The sequence below is a fragment of the Dermacentor andersoni genome, chromosome 1, assembly GCF_023375885.2.
Source record: "Dermacentor andersoni chromosome 1, qqDerAnde1_hic_scaffold, whole genome shotgun sequence".
Lineage (NCBI taxonomy): Eukaryota > Metazoa > Arthropoda > Arachnida > Ixodida > Ixodidae > Dermacentor > Dermacentor andersoni.
Genome location: NC_092814.1, coordinates 78,306,960 through 78,328,108, shown reverse-complemented (window position 1 = coordinate 78,328,108; position 21,149 = coordinate 78,306,960). Strand labels below are relative to the sequence as shown.

Below are 21,149 nucleotides of genomic sequence, written 5' to 3'. Positions count from 1 at the left end.
TGCAAAATCTTTTTTGTGTGCGTGCGTGCGTGCGTGCGTGCGTGCGTGCGTGCGTGCGTGCGTGCGTGCGTGTGTGTGTGTGTGTGTGTGTGTGTGTGTGTGTGTGTGTGTGTGTGTGTGTGCGTGCGTGTGCGTGTGCGTGTGTGTGTGTGTGTGTGTGTGTGTGTGTGTGTGTGTGTGTGTGTGTGTGTGTGTGTGTGTGTGTGTGTGTGTGTGTGTGTGACAATGGTCAGTGATCATCTCGAGCCAGGGTGGTCTCGAGCGTTTAAAGAGCGAACTGAAATGATAGACACGTCACCCACGTGGTGTCTATATAGAGACGAGAGCACTATTGGGATGAAAGCAGTGAATATTGGTTCTGGTAACAACGGAAAATAACGTTGGTATGAAATCATTTGGAAAATAACATAGAGGATAATCACGCACAATAAAATGGAGTGAATGCATGAGCAAGTAATTGTACGTAGTGGAGGAAACTCATAAGAACAGCGATGGAATGTAGAAATGAGTCATTGCTGGACGGAGGAAACACAAACATTAAAAAAATACAAAGGGAGAAAGGAAACTAAAATAAAGATACTTTCACTTATCCATCATCGTGAATACTCTTGCGAGAATACTTTGACTTTTTTGCGGACCAAATTTGAATCATGAAGTAAGAAATTTAGATTTTGGGCGTCTGAATGAGAAAGTAAAAGACAATATTAAACATCCCAGCGGTTGTTACGTCTCAACACCACAAAGGTGTTAATTGGACGTTTGCCACAAGGCAACCACCCGCCCATCCATCCAGACGCCAGCGCAGCGTATAGACACCGACTCTTGACGGGTCCAGAAAAAGGCCGCCACCTCACCATACCTGGCAGCCTGAGCTAAGGATGAAAGGGGGATCCGCAACCAATGCTACCGAACAATGACGGTGACCTGAGATTCACAGGTTGCTGTCCTGCCGTTTATTTCATACCATCGGGCTTCGGAAGCGGGGTTACTGCGGAGTGTTGCGAGCATGGGCGTGGTATCGCAACGGATGCTACGATTGTGATTTGCTGCTGGACAGTCTCTAAATACGTTAGTCGACTCGCCTAGGGAAGACGACGGTATTAAAAGCGGGGACTTTACTTCAGTAGACAGTGGTTCCTGATGTGAACTCGGACGTTTAAGTTGCTTCTGGAGGGAGTAGGCTTCCGTAAGTGAAGCCGTGTAACTAAGCCAATAAACCCTTTTTCCTTCATTCCTACAACCTGACCTAGCAGTCGATGGGCTTAGCAGGTTCCTTCCCCTAACGCCGCCCTAAGTCGCAACAAGGGGGTTATTGCAATATTAAAGAAAAGTCGCAGTTTCGTTTGAAAGGCGAAGCATCGATTGCGATGGCAAATTAGTAGACAGCTATACGAAGTAAGGATAGGAGTTGTATCGGCCCTATAAACTTGGGAGAATTCGCTTACTAACTAACTTAACAATCATGGTGTCAGCGCGCACAGGCAAACGTGAACACATCACACTCGATGACCGCGGACACTCGCTGTCAGAACGCTGGCGTGACGAAGCGCGGCAGCAGCAGCGAGCGAAGTGACCTTCGTGCTGTCTATCACTTCAACGCAAACTGAGTGGCGAGAACACAGCGCGCACAAAGGTACTCATGAGCTGTCGGCACACCTACAGTCTGCAGATCGCTTTCAATATAGGGAGCGCGCGGCCTCGGAATACGCAGGTGCGGCCAGAGTATAAGGATCCTGCTGGAAGGGAGACGTACAGCATTACTGCACAGAGGCACCAGCTGCGGGGTAAACGCATGAAGTAGCCAACCTCTGCTAGATAATTTACACACATTTACCTCACCTTTGGGCAGCTTACGAACTTGTTTTGTTGGTTTAGGCAAAGCTACTTATTATTCGGGCAATCTTGTCATGTTTGCATCTCTTAAAAAACGATGAGCGGTGCTGCAGTATTACGCTTTGCTCCTTCGACGAACACGGCACTCTGCGTGCATCTCATGACGTGCTGCGCCTGCGTTTCGTTGCCGTCGTTGTCATGGTGAGGTGTAATTGCTTTCAGATGTTTCTCATTTACAAGCTAGTCAGCTGACCGGGCAAACGTTTACTTCTGAATGGTATCGAATGTATAAAATGATGTGAATAAACATTTTTTAATTGAGTGGACTCCCCACAACCATTGCTCAACAATGCGAAAACGCTCGGTACTGCATCGAACACCTGTAGTTAAGCGGCCGTATAACAATAAGTTTAACAACTAACCAACACTGAGCGAAGAAAGGGAGCCCCCGTCCGGAGTTAACGTTTGACAAAGGCCTGTTTCTCCCTCAATGCCCTGGTGAAGCTGCACATAATTGCGACCACATAATTGCGACCACATAATTGTGTGGAGCAGTGGCGGCGTAGAGGTAGAGCATCCGCCTCGCGTGCAAGAGGACCGTGGTTTGAATCCCGGTGCCGTGCAATTTTCCACCCGATTAAAAAAAAAGAAGATCCACGTTTTGATGAAATTGCATAAACAGGTCTAGAGTGCGGCTTGATCCCGGTGACCAGAACCGGTAACGCGCACTCCCTCACCAGAGCAGGATTGGCCACACTGGTGCAGTACTTGGCCAACCCTTCTATATTAATACAACAATCAAACCCCGGCCCTCAGTCCCCAGCAGCTGCGAAGCAACTGACCACGGCAGCGGTCAAACCTGGGACACAGCAGAGGCTGCTAAGAATCTCTGGGTCCGGACAGGCCGCAATTGGAATTTGAACCTGGCAACGTTTACCGATAGAACGTCATCTAGTGAGACGAGTCCAGCAGTGCTATTGGAGGAATTCATCAGCCTGGTTACGCCCACTGCAGGACAAAGGCCTCTCCCATACTTCTCCAACTACAGCGGTCATGTACTAATTGTGGCCATGTCGTCCCTGCAAACTTCCTAATCTCATCCGCCCACCTAACTTTCTGCCGCCCCCTGCTACGCTTCCCTTCCCTTGGAATCCAGTCCGTAACCCTTAATGACCATCGGTTATCTTCCCTTCTCATTACATGTCCTGCCCATGCCCATTTCTTTTCCTTGATTTCAACTAAGATGTCATTAACTCGCGCTTGTTCCTTCACCCAATCTGCTCTTTTCTTATCCCTTAACGTTACACCCATCATTCTTCTTTCCATAGCTCGTTGCGTCGTCCTCAATTTAAGTAGAACCCTTTTCGTAACCCTTCGGGTTACTGCCCCGTACGTGAGCACTGGTAAGACACAGCTGTTATACACTTTTCTCTTGAGGGATAATGGCAACCTGCTGTTCATGATCTGAGAATGCCTGCCAAACGCACCCCAGCCCATTCTTATTCTTCTGATTATTTCAGTCTCATGATCCGGATCCGCGGTCGCTTCCTGCCCTAAGTAGATGTATTCCCTTACCACTTCCAGTGTCTCGCTACCTATCGTAAACTGCTGTTCTCTATCGATACTGTTAAACATTACCTTAGTTTTCTGCAGATTAATATTTAGACCCACCCTTCTGCTTTGGCTCTCCAGATCAGTGAGCATGCATTGCAATTGGTCCCCTGAGTTACTAAGCAAGGCAATATCATCAGCGAATCGCAAGTTACTAAGGTATTCTCCATTAACTCTTATCCCCAATTCTTCCCAATCAAGGTCTCTGAATACCTCCTGTAAACACGCTGTGAATAGCATTGGAGAGATCGTATCTCCCTGCGTGACTCCTTTCTTTATTGGGATTTTCTTGATTTCTTTATGGAGGACTATGGTGGCTGTGGAGCCGCTATAGATATCTTTCAGTATTTTTACATACGGCTCGTCTACATCCTGATTCCGTAATGCCTCCATGACTGCTGAGGTTTCTTCCGCTAGCATACCGGCAGCACATCCCCCTTCATCCTGTAATGTTTCTTGGTAAAGAACCGTTGTTTGACACCAGAGCAGTCCTAAATTTCCTAAACGATGTTGTCTTACATGTTGTTAGCCCTACGAATTTGTAGCACATCCTCTCTCCAGAGGATGCCGCTGCGATAATATATTCTTGTATAGCACATGCCTTCAGGCCCTTCCGTTCCAAGGGCTCTCTTAGGCAGTAGTGCTTCTTGCAAACGTTTACCTTCATGTATTTTTAAATATCATCATTCTATCACAATGTATCTTTTGTGTTCTTAGTAGTACTCACTAGTCATTGCCATAATTTTATTACATATAGCTTTTATGCACTTTACAAAGATTGCTTTTAGGCCCTTTACAGCTACGTCACAATCACTCACGGAATTCATCTACCCACTGCAAACCCATCAACACTGACCTCGCGCTCTTTGGTCATAATTGGCCCCTGCTCCATAAAACAACGAACTCATCATCATCGTCGCTGCTGAGGTTTCGACTGAATCAAACGCTTTCTCGTTTAGCGGGCAGTAAATGGGATATAATAGGGCTCAGTGAGGTTATAGGAGGACAAAAGAAGCATATACAGTGCTAAAAAGCGGGCAGATCCTGTGCTGCCGGGGCTTAGCGGAGTACCGAGAACTAGGAGTCGGATTCCTGATTATAAGGATATAGCTAGTACATACGGGAACTCTATAGTATTAACGAGAAGGTGGCAGGTCTTGTTGTGAAACTTAATAAGAGGTACAAATTGAAAGTCGTACAGGTCTACGCCCCTACATCCAGTTATGATGACCAGGACGTTGAAAGCTTCTATGAAGACGTGGAATCGGCGATGGCTAAAGTAAAAACAAAATACGCTATACTGATGCGCGACTTCAATGCCAGGGTAGGCAAGAAGCAGGCTGGAGACAAGTCAGTGGGGGAATATGGCATAGGTTCTAGGAATACCAGGGGAGAGTTATTAGTAGAGTTTGCAGAAAGGAATAATATGCGGATAATAAATACCTTATTCCGCAAGCGGGATAGCCGAAAGTGAACGTGGAGGAGCCCGAATGGCGAGACTAGAAATGAAATAGACCTCATACTCTGCGTTAACCCTGGCATCATACAAGATGCGGACGTGCTTGCCAAGGTGCCCTGCCCTGTGCATGTAATGCCACAAACCGAGTGCAATCCTGGTTATCGTAAATCTCCCTGCCTATAGGAGCTACACAGTTTGCATGAAGCCTCCCTCTCTCTTTCCTAATTTTTTTTTTCTTTTTTCTGGAAGAGCTAGTAATCCAATAAAAACAGGGATGTTGCGTGTCAGTGATGTCGGTGCACGGAGATGTCCCCCCCCCCCCCCCCCCCCCACGGATGCGTGCTCGCGCGTTACTGCGTGTATTTGCTCGTTTCCAAAGCTTTTGCAAGCAGAGCATACAGCTTTTGAAGTAGCATGTTGAAAGCAAAGGAAACTTGCTTTGATATACCGGGTGTTCAAAATTCAGCTTTATGGTTTTCTTAAATTAGGCACTAGGAGGCACGCTAAGAATACCTGTGCAAATAAGTTATGAGGCCAGGGAGACACAAAGTGAGATGATAATTATCGCTGTCAGCAGAGTAATTACCTAAAATTGAATAATTAACTTTCTATTGACTGTAGTAAGTGTGTATGTTTGTATTCAAAAGTTAGAGGCAGTCGTGCTTTTATACAGTTTCACTTGGAAGAATTCTTCTAGGATGCCTGTGCTCCGCGATATCCGACTCCAAATTTAAATTGTCGTTCGCATGATTACGTATGCAAGAGAGCGAGGATCGGCGCGAAGCTCCTCCCTGATGTTGCGTGCGACGTTTAGTCTGACAAGAGGGCGATAGCATAGGCAAAGATGATAACTGTTCCCCTTCCCCTCTGGGCTGGCGAAATCAATATATGACAGCGCGGTGTGCCGTGCAGTTGTTGCTCTTGATTTCAATAAAACTTACAGTAGTTGGAAATCAGCAGGCATTTTATTTGCGCAGCCCCGGCAAGGACCATGCCCGCTCGTCTCGTCACCATTACGCACGCGCTCTGCCCTCCGGCTTCTCCGCTCGCGCCATTATCTCGGCATGGCAGCTGCCGCCATCGTTACAGGTTGTGCCGTCGCGTGTTACGACAGCAGTTCCAGGTTCTTCGATTTTTTATTTCGCCAGCCGAGAGGGGAAGAGGGACTGTTATCATCTTTGCCTATGCCTCCGCCCCGTTGTCAGACTAAACGCCGCACGCAACAGCCGCGTCACATCAGGGAGGACCTTTGCGCCATTCCTAACTCTCTTGCATGCGTAATCATGCGAACGACAATTAAAATTTGGAGTCGCATATCTCTGAGCACAGACACGCTAGAAGAATTCTTCCAACTGATACTATGTAGAAACACGACTGCCTCTATACCACATACTGCAGTCAAAAAAAGTTAATTATTCAATTTTAGTTAAGTGCACTGCTGACAGGGCTAACTATCATCTCACTTTGTGCCCCCCTGGCCACATACTTGCACAGGTGGTCTTCGCGAGCCTCCCAGTGCCTAAATTTAAGTAAACCATATAGCTTAATTTTGAACACCCTGTAGTTATATGGGAAATATTGTCAACTACAGTATCCCCAGTATCCCCAGTAGACTTTCTCTTCTGCTGAGCACGAGGTCGCGGGATCGAATCCCGGCCACGGCGGCCGCATTTCGATGGGGGCGAAATGCCAAAACACCCGTGTACTTAGATTTAGGTGCACGTTAAAGAACCCCAGGTGGTCGAAATTTCCGGAGTCCTCCACTACGGCGTGCCTCTTAATCAGAAAGTGGTTTTGGCACGTAAGAAAACCCCATAATTTTTAAGACTTTCTCTTCTTTTTTTAATCTTTCCGTCCCCTTTTCCCTTTCCCCAGTGTAAGGTAGTCAACCGGGCTCAGTCCTGGTTAACCTCTCTACCTTTCCTTTATCATTTGCTCTCTCTCTATTGGCAACTTTCGTTAAAAAAACCTTAGCTTTGGTTTTAAAAGTAGAACACCTTATCGCTAATTTCGTTGCAGCTCAGACGACGAACATCCAGACGTTAATATTAGTACAAAGCAAGATCCAACTACGATATAGTTATGTTACTTGGCTAATTACTGCGCTTAAATGTATTCCTAGGTACTTCAAAACGCTTTCTGGAAAAAAAATACATTTGGCTTGTTTCAGGTAGTCACATTAACCCCAGAATTCAGTTCAGGATACGTTGTGCTATTTGTCCTGAGGCCTGTTGTGGTTAGGACCTCGAAAACGTTTAAAACATGCATGAGTGAATAAACTGTGAAGACAGGAGAGGTGCCCTTTTAACCTTACATAAAATACTTCCATCGTGCGCAAAAAGGCGGTTTCGCACCTCCTCTGTGATTGTCCTCCTTTCAATGTACAAATAAAAGCGCCCTGCACCAGGCTCGACACGCTTGACAGCCGCCTCCTTACGAAAAAGAGAATTCATGAACCCTGGTTCCAGCCGACGTCAGCCGGAGTTGGTTTGAAAGCCCTGGGTGTAATTTCTTTCCTTTGTTTCTAAGCGTCTTTACTGAAAGAAGAACTGCAGTCGTTGTCAGGTGCCTTTCTCGTGCTTGGGCGGACAGATCCCTTTAATATCTTCTCGTCTTTTTTTTTTCTTCTTTTGTGCCCTTTCCTCTTCCCCGCGAGCAGAGTGGCCAATTGGACAATTACTCTCGTTAACCTCTGTTTTTCATCTCCTATTTCCCGTCTCTCTCTCTTTCTCGTTCTCTCCCTAGGACTATGGTCAGGGCACCTGCTGCAGCAAAAAGCGAGCGTATTGAAATATATTTCAGCGAACAAAGTGTAGATTGGTGTTTGTGATAAGTGGGTTCGCATGGCCATGTATGCAGTGACGGCCTTTTCGTACTCTATTGCGGCCTAAGCTTTGAGCGACATGTACGTCAGGACACACTACCCTTGTTAAACACACTGACGGCTCCTGCGCCAAAGATAAAATAAATTATCTGAAGTATGTCTCGCATTTGGTGCAATGACATGTACAGCAGTTAAACGCTAACAGAACGCTCTGTCGTACAGCGTGCTGATGTTTAGCAGCATTGTCTTTACTGCACTTTCTCCATTAACTTATTACGCTGTAAAAAACAATAGCTAGAATTAGCCGAGATATTTCCTACCTCAGTCACTCCACAGCAATAACGCATTCATAACAGAACTCAAAAACATATTCCCCATATCCTTGTGAGGCAGGAACTGGCTCGTACTCTTACATCAGTGAAACGTTACCGCACATTTCAAACACCGCTGTCGCTCCGCAGCTAGTTGATATCTAAAATTTAGTACAAATGAGTACATGTCTGTAAGACGCGAGGCATGAAGACCCTTAAGCACATTCTGATATATGTTAGTGCTAGCCTATTCATAGGCTATTCATAGTGAATAGCCGGATAATGAAAACCTTCTTCCGCAAGCGGGTTAGCCGAAAGTGGACGTGGAGGAGCCCGAATGGTGAGACTAGAAATGAAATCGACTTCATACTCTGCGCGAACCCTGGCATCATACAAGATGTAGACGTGCTCGGCAAGGTGCGCTGCAGTGACCATAGGATGGTAAGAACTCGAATTAGCCTTGACTTGAGGAGGGAACGGAAGAAACTGGTACATAAGAAGCCAATCAATGAGTTAGCGGTAAGAGGGAAACTAGAGGAATTCCGGATCGAGCTACAGAACAGGTATTTGGTTTAACCCAGGAAGAGGACCATAGTGTTGAAGCAATGAACGACAATCTTATGGGCATCATTAAGGAGTGCGCAATAGAAGTCGGTGGTAACGCCGTTATACAGGAAACCAGTAAGCTATCGCAGGAGACGAAAGATCTGATCAAGAAACGCCAATGTATGAAAGCCTCTAACCCTACAGCTAGAATAGAACTGGCAGAACTTTCTAAGTTAATCAACAAGCGTAAGACAGCGGACATAAGGAAATATAATATGGATAGAATTGAACAGGCTCTCAGGAACGGAGGAAGCCTAAAAGCAGTAAAGAAGAAACTAGGAATAGACAAGAATCAGATGTGTGCGTTAAGAGACAAAGCCGGCAATATCGTTACTAATATGGATGAGATAGTTCAAGTGGCTGAAGAGTTTTATAGAGATTTATACAGTACCAGTAACACCCACGACGATAAGGTGAGAGAGAATAGTCTAGAGGAATTTGAAATCCCACAAGTAACACCGGAAGAGGTAAAGAACGCCTTGGGAGCTATGCAAAGGGGGAAGGCAGCTGGGGAGGATCAGGTAACAGCAGATTTGTTGAAGGATGGTGGGAGCACTGTCCTAGAAAGATTGGCCGCCCTATATACACAATGCCTCATGACCTCGAACGTACCGGAATCTTTGAAAAACGCTAACATAATCCTAATCCATAAGAAAGGGGACGCCAAATACTTGAAAAATTATAGACCGATCAGCTTACTGTCCGTTGCCTACAAAGTATTTACTAAGGTAATCGCAAATAGAATCAGGAATACCTTAGATTTCTGTCAACCGAAGGACCAGGCAGGATTCCGTAAAGGCTACTCAACAATAGACCATATTGACACTATCAATCAGTTGATAGAGAAATGTGCGGAATATAACCAACCCTTATATATAGCCTTCATTCATTACGAAAAAGCATTTGATTCAGTCGAAACCTCAGCAGTCATGAAGGCACTACGGAATCAGGGTGTAGATGAGCCCTATGTAAAGATACTGGAAGATATCTATAGCGGTTCCACAGCCACCGTAATCCTCCACAAAGAAAGCAACAAAATCACAATAAAGAAAGGCGTCAGACAGGGAGATACGATATGTCCAATGCTATTCACAGCATGTTTACAGGAGGTATTCAGAGACCTGGAGTGGGAAGAATTGGGGATAAAGGTTGATGGAGAATACCTTAGCAACTTGCGATTCGCTGATGATATTGCCTTGCTTAGTAACTCAGGAGACCAATTGCAATGCATGCTCACTGACCTGGGGAGGCAAAGCAGAAGGGTGGGTCTGAAAATTAATCTACAGAAAACTAAAGTAATGTTTAACAGTCTCGGAAGAGAACAGCAGTTTACGATAGGTAGCGAGGCACTGGAAGTGGTAAGGGAATACATCTACTTGGGGCAGGTAGTGACCACGGATCCGGATCATGAGACTGAAATAACCAGAAGAATAAGAATGGGCTGGGGTGCATTTGGCAGGCATTCTCAAATCATGAACAGCAGGTTGCCACTATCCCTCAAGAGGAAAGTGTATAACAGCTGTGTCTCACCAGTACTCACCTACGGGGCAGAAACCTGGAGGCTTACGAAAAGGGTTCTGCTGAAATTGAGGACGACGCAACGAGCTATGGAAAGAAGAATGATAGGTGTAACGTTAAGGGATAAGAAAAGAGCAGATTGGGTGAGGGAACAAACGCGGGTAAATGACATCTTAGTTGAAATCAAGAAAAAGAAATGGGCATGGGCCAAACATGTAATGAGGAGGGAAGATAACCGATGGTCATTAAGGGTTACGGACTGGATTCCAAGGGAAGGGAAGCGTAGTAGGGGGCGGCAGAAAGTTAGGTGGGCGGATGACATTAAGACGTTTGCAAATACATGGCCACAATTAGTACATGACCGGGGTAGTTGGAGAAGTATGGGAGAGGCCTTTGCCCTGCAGTGGGCGTAACTAGGCTGATGATGATGATGATGATGACGTTAGCCATCATCTCTGAAGTAAACGACTGCAGTTATTCGGATAGGCGAAACTTGTGTCTTGGTGCAGAGACTAGCAGGGCACCAGACGCCAAGATAGCGAAAGGCAAAGGGAGAAGAGTGCAAATGGCGCATTATACCATTCTCTGGCGGTTCTCGACGCACTCGGTGACGGCAGCCCAGATGTTGCCCTTCTGGCGACGCAGTGCGTTCTGGGCCTCGCTGACGGACACAATGCCGATGGTATTTTCTCGCCGGTCGTGGCCGTAGTTTGTGGCAAGCGTCACGACAGTCTCCGTCATGTTCTGCCAGTTGTCCCGCAACCAGTTGATGGGATTGTCATTGCCGCAGTGGTTCATTGCCACCTGCAGGTCATCGGCTGTGAAGCCGCGCTGTTCAGCTTCCTGGGCGGAACAGACACAAAAGGAAACTTTTTTGAAACACCTCAAGACATGCAAGAATTGCGTGATTTATAATGTAGTTAGGGTTGATTCTAGCGTAATCAACGACCCGGATGGATAAATAGAAAAAAAAAAGTCGCAGTTCCACCCGAAAGACGAAGCATCGATTGTGATAGCAAATTAGTATATAGCTATACGAAGTAAGGATGGTAGATTTATCGGCCGTATAAACTTGTAAACATTCGCCTACTAATTAAAGTAACAAGCACAGTGTCAAGCGCACACAGGTAAACATGGACACATCTCGCTCGATGACCGTGGAAACTCGCTGCGAACACGCTATAGATAACAAGTAGTGAAACTTGCTTTTCTTAATAGTCGTTGAGTGACTTAAGACACTCTCCATACCACTCAAGGTGAATGCAAGCTATTCTATTGAACAAATGATATCAGAGCCGGCGACAAGCATTAAAGTTGAAAAGGAAACGAAAATACATTCCGTGTACTGCCTGCTCCACAACAGTTCTTTAATTCTTTTGAGAAATTTTATTAATTTACGTTATAGTCTTTCACTAATGATGTAAGTTTTAAAACTTTCACTCTATAATCATTGTTGATAAGACGAGCTTTCGCAAAACCGCTCTCTTCCTTCGCTAGTCCGCTTGCAAAGCATTGAAGATGACAGCTGCACTGGCTAAATGCCATTCTACAAGAATTGCTATAAGAGATTCGCCTGGACGTTGTCGTGTTAGACATTTTCTATTTTTTATTCTCTGTTTCATTCGAAAAGCAATCTGATGAAGATAGTCGCTCTTCTGGGTAAATGACCCTACAACTTTGCTAGAAGTATACTTTATTAAACCGATCAACAGAGGATGGACAAGCGATACGACATGGTGGAGCCAACCTTTCGACGAGCGGACTTGATGAGGCAACTGCCCTCGTCGTAACGTTGGCTCCAGCCTGACGCTTCCCTTGTTCGTATCACTATTGATCAATTTAAGTATCCGTTTTCTTGGGAACATTTTGTTTGTGCTTATTTATTCACTGAAATAAATACAGCAAATCAAGGACACATCTTACAGTTTTGAGGCCTGATCTGTTTGACGCCGAAGCGAGAAAAATGTTGAGTCAAGAAGAAAAACAGCAAGTTGAATAAATCGAACGTTAGACGTTCTGTTGTGAAGCGCTGCCAAACGTTGCCGAAAGCGCTCTTCGGACATTCTGAACGGTCCTTCTCTTTGCGTTGACGTACCCGAATGAGGCGGACCAGCTCGAGTCCCTGCGTGCGCATCTGCTCCTGCTTGCGTTGCTGCACCAGCTCCTCCAGGCTAAGGTAGTAGTCCTGCTTCCTGCCCTGCGTACGGATGTCATCAACAGCAGCACACGTCACATACCGAGTGTCCCACGTAACTTGAGGCAAACATTTAAAATATGCAAATGCCACGCAGCTGGACAAAACCAAGGCAATGTTGTTTGCCATCGCTTGGTGATACTCAAATTATTTTTTTTTGCTTACCGCCTAATTACCTAATTATTCTTAATTATTCATCGTCTTCTCAAATGTTATAATTAGATGAAAAGTGTCAATGAGAAAATTGTAGAGCAACATGAAAAATTTCCGACACAGTTTTCTTAGGCTCAATATGGGCTACGTAAAAGTGCTTTTCCAAGCATGAGAGAAGCCCGCTATTACACGAAAAATTGCCGCGAGACTGGCCGCTCGAGGCACATTGCGCGTATTCCCGGGCTTCTCTCATGGGAAACAACATCACCTTGATTCCGTACAGCAACGTGGCATTTCTGTATTTTTAAAGTTTGGCTCAACTTACGTGGGACACCATATATACACATCATGCCGTAGAATGCTCATACTAGAAAGTTTCCGTCGCTAGCACCTTCAGATGAAGTGGGGAATCGAGCTATTATTTTAGAAAGACATTCCGATATCATCGCAAGGAAACGCCGCAGTAAACCATCATTTCTGCATCGGAAACAATCGGACATATTTCCGTGACATGCACAACTCATTCGCAATAATACTGATGCTATTAAATTGGTTCTGGCGGCATTGCTATCGCATATCTGCGGCTCCTTTGTTTAAAACTTGACGCAACTCTTATGGGAGCAATTTAAAGAAGGCACTATTCCGGAATATTCATATCTGTGTGCTCAATCTCAGATTATTTCAAATTCGTCAAAAAAAGAGTGACCACGAGACAGAAAAACAATATTGCTCGTTGAAGCACTAACTCATTTGAACAGACAAAAGGCGCAGCCTCTGCTTTTCATTTGGTGCGCTGCTTATGCCGCTTCTGTTTCTGCTGACAAGCACAAGCTGGGCACAGTTGGAGTATTCTCTTCCAAAAGATTAAATCCAGTAGTGATGAAGCGCCGCAATGTGCTTACACGCATGCAGTAGTTAGCCCAAGCCTTCGTGGCCAATAGCCGCTTCTGGACATTCAACAGTAAGTTTCATTCGTATAGCACCGAATAACGCAACGCGAGCTCCTTCATTCAGGTGCTGCACTACTCTACTTGTCAAGCTGCGTATATACATATACGTAGTTAAAGTTTTCTCTTTCCATGCACCAGCGCATCAAGCTGCGCAATGTCTGCAGAGCGTCGATCCTGTTGGCTTGTGGCCTGGCTGCCAGTAACGATGGTGATCCTTTGTAGACATTTCAGCAAAACGAAGACCTGGTGCTGTTAGTTGCTTTCTTTTTTTTTCTCTAGCCAGTTCCTAAATTCAAACAGAACTACAGATTAAGTCGAGCTTCTCAAAACGAATACCGGTAACGACAGTGTGAACTCACGCACGCCAAAGGAAAACCGGCCGAGCACGTACCTCCGAGATGTAGCTACTGGATGTGGCGCCGACGAGTGAGGACGCGTCGTCGTCCTTCCTGTTGCTCTCCAGGCCAAACGGGCGGTCGAACTCCGCCAGCGAGCCGTGCCTCGCGATGCCCCTGCGCACCGGCGACGCGTCCGACATATCGCTGTGCAGGGAGGACCGACTGTGGCTGCGGTACAGGCGGCCCTCTGGTTCCGTGTTTTGCAGAGACGTCTTCGAGAGGGTCCTTGCACGAGGCGTGCGAGCGCAGTTTCAGCAGCAGGCCAGTGCTCGGCCCTAATATTGCAGTGAACCCGTACTGTACGTTCTCTCTTTTGTCCCGCTTCTAAAGTGCCATAATATCGGGGATGCCGCTATTTACATTTCGTTCGCCACTCATCTGTTCCTTGTGCTTTTGATAAAACTTGGTCTTAGGGGACCAGTGTTTATTCTTCCCTGTGTTAAGCGAAAAAAATACATGCATACAGTTTACTATGTACTCGTAACATTCAGAACTCGTGACACTGTTGCTGTAGCTGTTTACGGGAAGTTCGTCTACTATGAACTGCTGTACTATGAACGACTCATCCTCTTATGAAGACAGATCTTAAGATGATATATTGGACAATTGATGCGAAAAGTTTGCGGTTATTACAGCATTAAATTTTGCCTTGCGTAGCGCAGTTAGTGCAGAAGCACTTAGCTTTCCGGAAGCGAAAAAACTGAGCAGGTAAGCAGTTGTTAATGGTTCAGTGCAAAATTAGTTCAATATACGCAAAATCAGGACGGCAGCCTAAAGCGCCTACACTGCGCACCTGATCAGGTTACCGATGCGCGTGCCCCTGGGGGCCGCTTGTGCGCCCTTTGGTTGCAGGAATGCTGGCCGGGAATGGTCCAGGGACTGCGCCTTCGCCTCGGCAAAGATCCGGCGGCGCTCCTGCCTGTCCTGCTGGGCATCCGACAGCGGCGACGACGTTGAAGGATCCGTGAAGTCCTCAGTGTCTGTAGCTACCGACGCCTTATACAAAACTTTGGGTCTCACACTCTGCATAGTCACTCCCGATGTCGTGTCCGGCGGCAAAGAGTCACTCGTGGCCGGACTGTGCTCGCTGCCCATTGACATGGTCTGGCTCGATGAGTGGCACTGTTGGACGTTTGATTGGTAACTAGAAGCTGCTTGCACCCCTGTGGCGATCGCATTTACGTTGGCGGAAGGCGACGACCCTGCTTCGGCGCCGAGTGCCATGGCTTGCTGTGGCGTCATGCTGGAGCTTTCCGTCTCTGCGGCATCTCCTTGGAAATGCTGCACGGTTGGCCTTTCGTGCACCACACCGGCGCTCTCTATACGACGGTTTTCTTCGTCTATTCGCATCTGGATTTCGAGGCGCCGGCGAATTTCCTGCGTGTCGTTTGAGAAAATAAACAAAACGTCAGTACGGTGTCGATAGTAAGATCAAGATGCCAGATGTTCTTTCTCTGTGGACAAGTGCGGCCGTTCCTGTTCAAGATTTTCTTTGTATTAACACGGAACGCGTCAAACTGGAAAGTCAGTAGCGAAATTACGTTACTCAACTCGCACCCACCACAAATCCACGGCTTCTGCCCCCCCCCCCCCCCTTAACACTTCCTTTCTGGTAACCTAAATTCAGTCAAATTGCGAACAACCAGCACTTAGCAGCTATCAAAATAAAAACTTACCACGTCATCGAGGACCGATATTTATTCATCCGTTACTTCGACCAGTTGACCACACATTTCAAACCTTCCGGCTCATTTGTACAACACAGGTGAAGAGCGTGAGTGATTGTAATCTGCAAGTGTTTTGAAAGCAATGAGCATCTATAAACATTTTTTTGAAAAGGTAAGCCCAGTCTTTAGAAATCACGGGCTTAACGTCCAGAAGCAACACACGGGCTTTGAATTACGCCGTATTATAGATCTCTGGCTGAATTTTGACCCCATATAGGCTTCATTAGCCTGCTTCCTTAGTAATGTGCGCGAGTGTCCTTACTTACCGACTCAATTGTCATCCGACCACCACAGCTAGGAATCGAACCCGCGACCGAATGGCCAGATGCGGAACGCCATAGCCACTATGCCACCACTGTGAGTTAGCCGCAGTCTTCTGAATGCTCTCTAAAAGTGTATTTCTTAACTTGGCAAGTACGCATGCGAGCGAGCGGCAAGAGGTGACCTGAGCCTTCTCATTTATTTTTTGTAGTGCATTAGGGCCACTTAGTGTCCTATGTAGTGACAAACGGCACCACGCGCACCCATTTGGCGCCGAGGCTATGTAAGCTAACTGTATGTTGCTGTGTGTTAATCCTCTCATGCTTTAAATGAAATATGGAAAAAATATAGCACGTTCCGATCATCCTGACTTGTTCATTCTTGCAGTACATCAGAAAACTTATTTCCACCGATATATTAGAGGCGCGCATGTTTAGTGGAGCGCCTCAGGCCTTCCGGCACAACTAATTGGTAGAAAAAAAGATGCCGGGGCATAATTGGCCTAAAAAAAAAAAAAACAAGTCGGACTCCTGTTAAACTCAAGGTCCGCAACAAGATGTCTGCCCAGCTATTTCGCTGGCAGGACGTATTCTGGAACTAGTCGACAGAGCGGTGTCGTTCTCTGGTGGCTCTTAATGACGACTGAAGAAAACCTGAGTGCGAAGCACAGCTTATTTTTTCTAGAGGGCTCTTCTATTGCGACATAACCAGATGTACGTTGAGTAACAATGACAACATTAAAGGAGTGCCCTACATACGTGCCAGTTAACAGAGGCCAAATAACGCGGCAAGCATGTGCGAGCTTTGTAGAGTTACAACTAAAGAAACCCTAGCGCAGTTAAGTTCTAAAAGAGGAGGCTGCCGCACCTGGCACGCTCATGGTAAGATCCTCCCAGCGTTTTCCCAGCACAGAGGCGTTTCTGATTTCTGTGTAACTCAATCGGGGTGCATTGCTCCTGTACCCTTCTCACTCACTGTCTAGACGCGACGCGGCGAACCACAGCTGTCGCGCGCGCGTCGGCGTTGACCGAACCACCGCTTACAATTAACGCTCACAAATTCATACGTTTGAGCCTATAGAGGCACACTCAACATGTTATTCCAAGCGTGCAAGATTTCACGCATATATGTGCAAAGCTTTAGGCAGAAATGTTCAGCGGTTTCTTGCGCTAAATATACTGTTGAACAGTTGTCTTTAGTGCACCTGTAGCGGATGAACAATATATCCGCATTTTGTAAAGAATCTCAAATGTTGCCATTGATTTTTGAAGGCCTATACAGCCTTCCGAAATTGACCACCGGCCCTTTAACTGCCAATCTATTTCTGCAACTCCTGGCTCAACTAAGAAAATCCATCCCGCGGCGACCGAGCGTGACTACTACCACTACTACTGCTACTTCTACTATTATTACTACTACTAGTAGTGGTAGTACTACTACTACTACTAGTAGTAGTATTACTACTACTAATACTAATACTACCAATACTACTACTACTGCTACTACTACTAGTACTACTACTACTACTACTACTATTATTGCCGCTGCTGTTACTAATGCTGCTTTGCTGCGACTGCTAGTACAAATAAAGAGGATTATCGAGCATACTCCTTTGCGACAGCTGCGGTCCACGACACGTCCCGCTCACCTTCTCCACCTCTTGCTGCTCCTTAATAAACTCGTCCGTGAAGTTCACCTGGTTGTCGTTGTCGGTGTCGGGACACAGCTTGGCCTCGGGCTTGGGCTCAGCAGGGGCTAACTCGCTGCTCGGAGGATCGGCGTCGCTCTTGGCGGTAGACACCTCGATCTCCTTGTCCGCCAGCGTGTCCTGGAATCCTGCTCTCTTCTTCTGACGCTCCTCGTCGTCAGAAACAGGAGCCGGAGACTCTTCGCGAAACGTTGTCTTGCAGCAGATGAGACAAATGCGCGAACCGGCCTCGTTGATGAAGGTACAGTGCTGGCAGCGCCAAGGCTTCGTCGGATCCCATTTGGGCTGCGACTCTGTGCAGGCACCGGGCGCCGCTTGTTCCAGCGCGGACTGTTCATCGGATGTTTGGGCCCGCTGCTTGTCAGCCTGGTTCGCAACCGCGAGGAGGCGTGCCTGTTGCTGCCTGATGGCTTCGGAATGTTCCCTCTCGGTGGCGGTCTCGTGGGTCTCGGCCTTGTCCGGTGCCTTGACCTCTTCCCGGTCTCGACTGGAAGGTGTGCGGCCTCGGCTCTTTGCCTTCTCACTCGAATGACTCCCACGATCTGACCGAAGAACAAAATGAGAAAGAAAGAAGTTCGTCACCAAAGAGGAGAAAACCGGAGAGACCGGCGCCTGCTGACGGACAGGCGCTGCCCGCCGCACGTGTGGTTAGCAAAAGAATATGGGTGGACGTTCTACGCGAAACAATCTATCGTTTGGATGTTGGGAAAGCTGGCTATTGTGCAACACGGCAACGACGTACATCTGGATTTAAATTATAGCACTCCTGCGACTGGCAAGGTGCAGCAGACTTGCCTCTACACTCTAAAAACTAAGGGAGTGCCGGGCACTCTCTTTGAGGGAGTAGCTGCTTGTCCCATATTTCACTCTCTTTTCGAGAGTAGATCGACCCTCTTTGAGAGAGAGTAGGTCAACTCCTCCTGACAGAGTTTTGTTACTCCACCGCAAGGGATTGCTAGTACTCTTCCGCAGAGTGATAATACTCTTCCCACAGGGAGTGCTAGTACTCTTCCGCAGAGTGCTAATACTCTCCCCGCAGGGTTAATAGTACACCGCCAGACCGAGTACTTCTACTCCCCCAAACAGAGTGCTTGTACTCCTTCAGAACAGAGTGCTAGTGCTCTTCCCAATACCCTCTTAGCCAAGTCCTGGTCACGCATGCAGGCAGGAAATCAGATCAACTTAGGGCCGCTGGTATACTGTTCCCTAGGCGGCTCCTCAGAGACACTGGCCCGATTCCAAGCGGCCTTCAGAATAGGCGTGAGCAAAGTTATGCAGTCATTTTTTCCTGGCTATTTGCTGCCTACCGTGAGGCGTGACTGCTCTGAAGCGGCCTATGCGTATGCGTCACGAACGCCACTGAGGAGAAAAAAAAGCGAATTAACACTTAATCTGCAAATATCTTCGCAAATTTCACAATCAGGAGTCACACATTCTAATTAGAATACAATTGACAAGGGAATCACATACTTATCAAGAATCGCAATGCTCTATACATCATGTGAATTCGAACCCGCGTACACTCGCATTTGTACAATTCAAAACACACATCATAACCATTACACCACAGCGCCGCCACGCCCAGACGTGTTCTTTTAGAGGTTATATATATACCAAACGTATTTGATGAATCGGCTGTGGTGGGTGGGGTTTCTCTGCAGTGTGCTGTGCTGTTGTGTACTGGAATACGTGTGCGTTTGCATCATTTCCATTCCTTGCCACGACTAACGAAGGAAGACAACGTAGACGACAACGTGAGAACTATTCACGGCTTGTCGTCACCGCAGGAAAATAACAAATGTGCCGTTCAGCTCATGATCGAGTGCTTCTCCAGTCCATGTTCTCCAATATACGCGGATACAAAGTATTGCGCCAACCATCCACGTATGTGAATTTACTCCGCGCGTATACTGGTGAGCAACTGCGACGCCAGTACCAGGTATTTCGACGTGCCTCACGCTGCCGTGTAGGCGTTCTTTTCAAGTGCATTAGTTTAGAGTTTGGTTCAGTCCGCTGTGAGCTGTTGTCCTGCATTAGCAGCGGATCGTTAGCGTTTTGAAGCGCATGCATTCCAGCATTTGGAGACTGCTTATGTCGATAGCCGCGTCAAATGCATTGGCACGCATGTTTAAATGACTAATGTGTCCACTTGTTACGCGTGCACTGCTCGTATCCCGTGGCAGTGCTCGTTCTAAAAGCTTCGAAGACCATCTACACTCATGCGTGTGTTCAATTTATATATGCACAGGATGGACTTGCCGGCTAATTGGTTGAGCATTTTAGAAGAAACAGCGCAACACAAGGACGACGCAAAAACATGCCACACCACGAAGCGCTGGTGTGGTTGATGCTTTTTTTCGTCCTTGTGTTTGCGCTGTTTCTTCTTCCACGATACACGCACACCACAGGTACGCGAAAGTTTAGGAGCATAAGTGATTAACTCTGTTTTCCCCGTTTTCTCTCAGTGTCAATGGTACAGTGCGTTGCCCGGAATTGTGCACGCTTACCCCCATATGCAGAAATGCATCATAACTTGAAGCCCATGCTTGACTTGATCTAAACGACGCAAGTCGTGAACGCACCAAAAGAAAGGCAGTGAGCGTCTTGGGGGACGTTCGCACCAGGCGTCGTTTATATCAAGTCAAGCATGAGCTTTGTATTAAGATACATTTCTGAATACGGGGTCTAGACATCTGCTTCTTCCAGAAAATGTCGAAGAAACGCCCGCCAAAACCAGGCACATTCGTAAACTTAACTAGGCAATACGAAGCTCCATAGAAAAAAAGAAGAGTGGTATTAAAAGCTTTCAGTATTTTTCTTTACTCCAAAATAGTTGCGCTCTCGTGGCTTCACTGTACAGAGATAGTGCAGCGTTAGCTAGAAAGCATGAATTTCCTAACTCCATGCCAAAATAAGCTTGTAAAATTATTTAGGTGCCAGAATCCAGGGTTTGTAGCGATCCTTGAAAATCCTTTATTTCTAAAATGCCATTTTCAAGGCATTGAAAACCCTTGAATTTTTAGAAGTACTGGAAAGTCCTTAAACTTGTACACTTGGCTAGACTTAGCAGACATTGCCAAGCGCTTTTTTTCCCTTCTGTGACACTCTTTCGCATGTCACAGAAAATTGTCTCTGGAGGTAATAGAAGGAAAGCGACATCCTTAAAGTTGAAATTACAAAGGAGCTGCAGATACCAGTTTTATGCACATGGAACCGGCGACAAATGTGCTTGGAGGAGCAGAAGCAGGAAGCCCAACAGTTGAGGCATTCGAAGAGAAGCCGTGAAGAGTAAATTGAGAGCGACAGACACAATAAAAAGAAATTAAAAATGACTATTGCTTATATGATGGTGAAAAAAGCTGAGGCAACAGATGACATCACATACACTGTCAAACCAAACAGTATTCAAAAACTGCAAATGTTGCAGGTCCAAGTAGTTAATTGTGCTATTGCAGAAAAACTGAGCGCTTTCTTGAAATGCTTCCTTGTGTGCGTTTAGTGGTGGGCGGTGAAAGGCAAATTAGCAGTCTTTCAAATGTTTGAAATCACTGAAATGCGATTTGTTTTGCTTTCTTTTGTTTGCATTAAAGTTAACG

The 21,149-nt window shown here is 46.5% G+C and overlaps 1 protein-coding gene across 3 annotated transcripts in view; it reads right to left on the bottom strand.

Annotated features, from left to right (window-relative positions):
• Nucleotides 1–21,149, bottom strand: part of LOC126544048 (uncharacterized) — a 266,997-nt gene that overhangs the window by 54,271 nt on the left and 191,577 nt on the right. Inside the window, exons 9-13 of one of the 3 annotated variants that reach the window (XM_050191234.3) lie at nt 17,494–18,095; nt 14,651–15,234; nt 13,851–14,082; nt 12,258–12,359; nt 10,742–11,005 (exon numbers count right to left, since the gene is read on the bottom strand). In XM_050191234.3, coding sequence (XP_050047191.2) covers nt 10,742–11,005; nt 12,258–12,359; nt 13,851–14,082; nt 14,651–15,234; nt 17,494–18,095 — 1,784 coding nt within the window. The remainder of the gene's footprint in view (nt 1–10,741; nt 11,006–12,257; nt 12,360–13,850; nt 14,083–14,650; nt 15,235–17,493; nt 18,096–21,149) is intronic. The other 2 variants (XM_050191236.3, XM_050191235.3) reach the window with 2 other exon arrangements.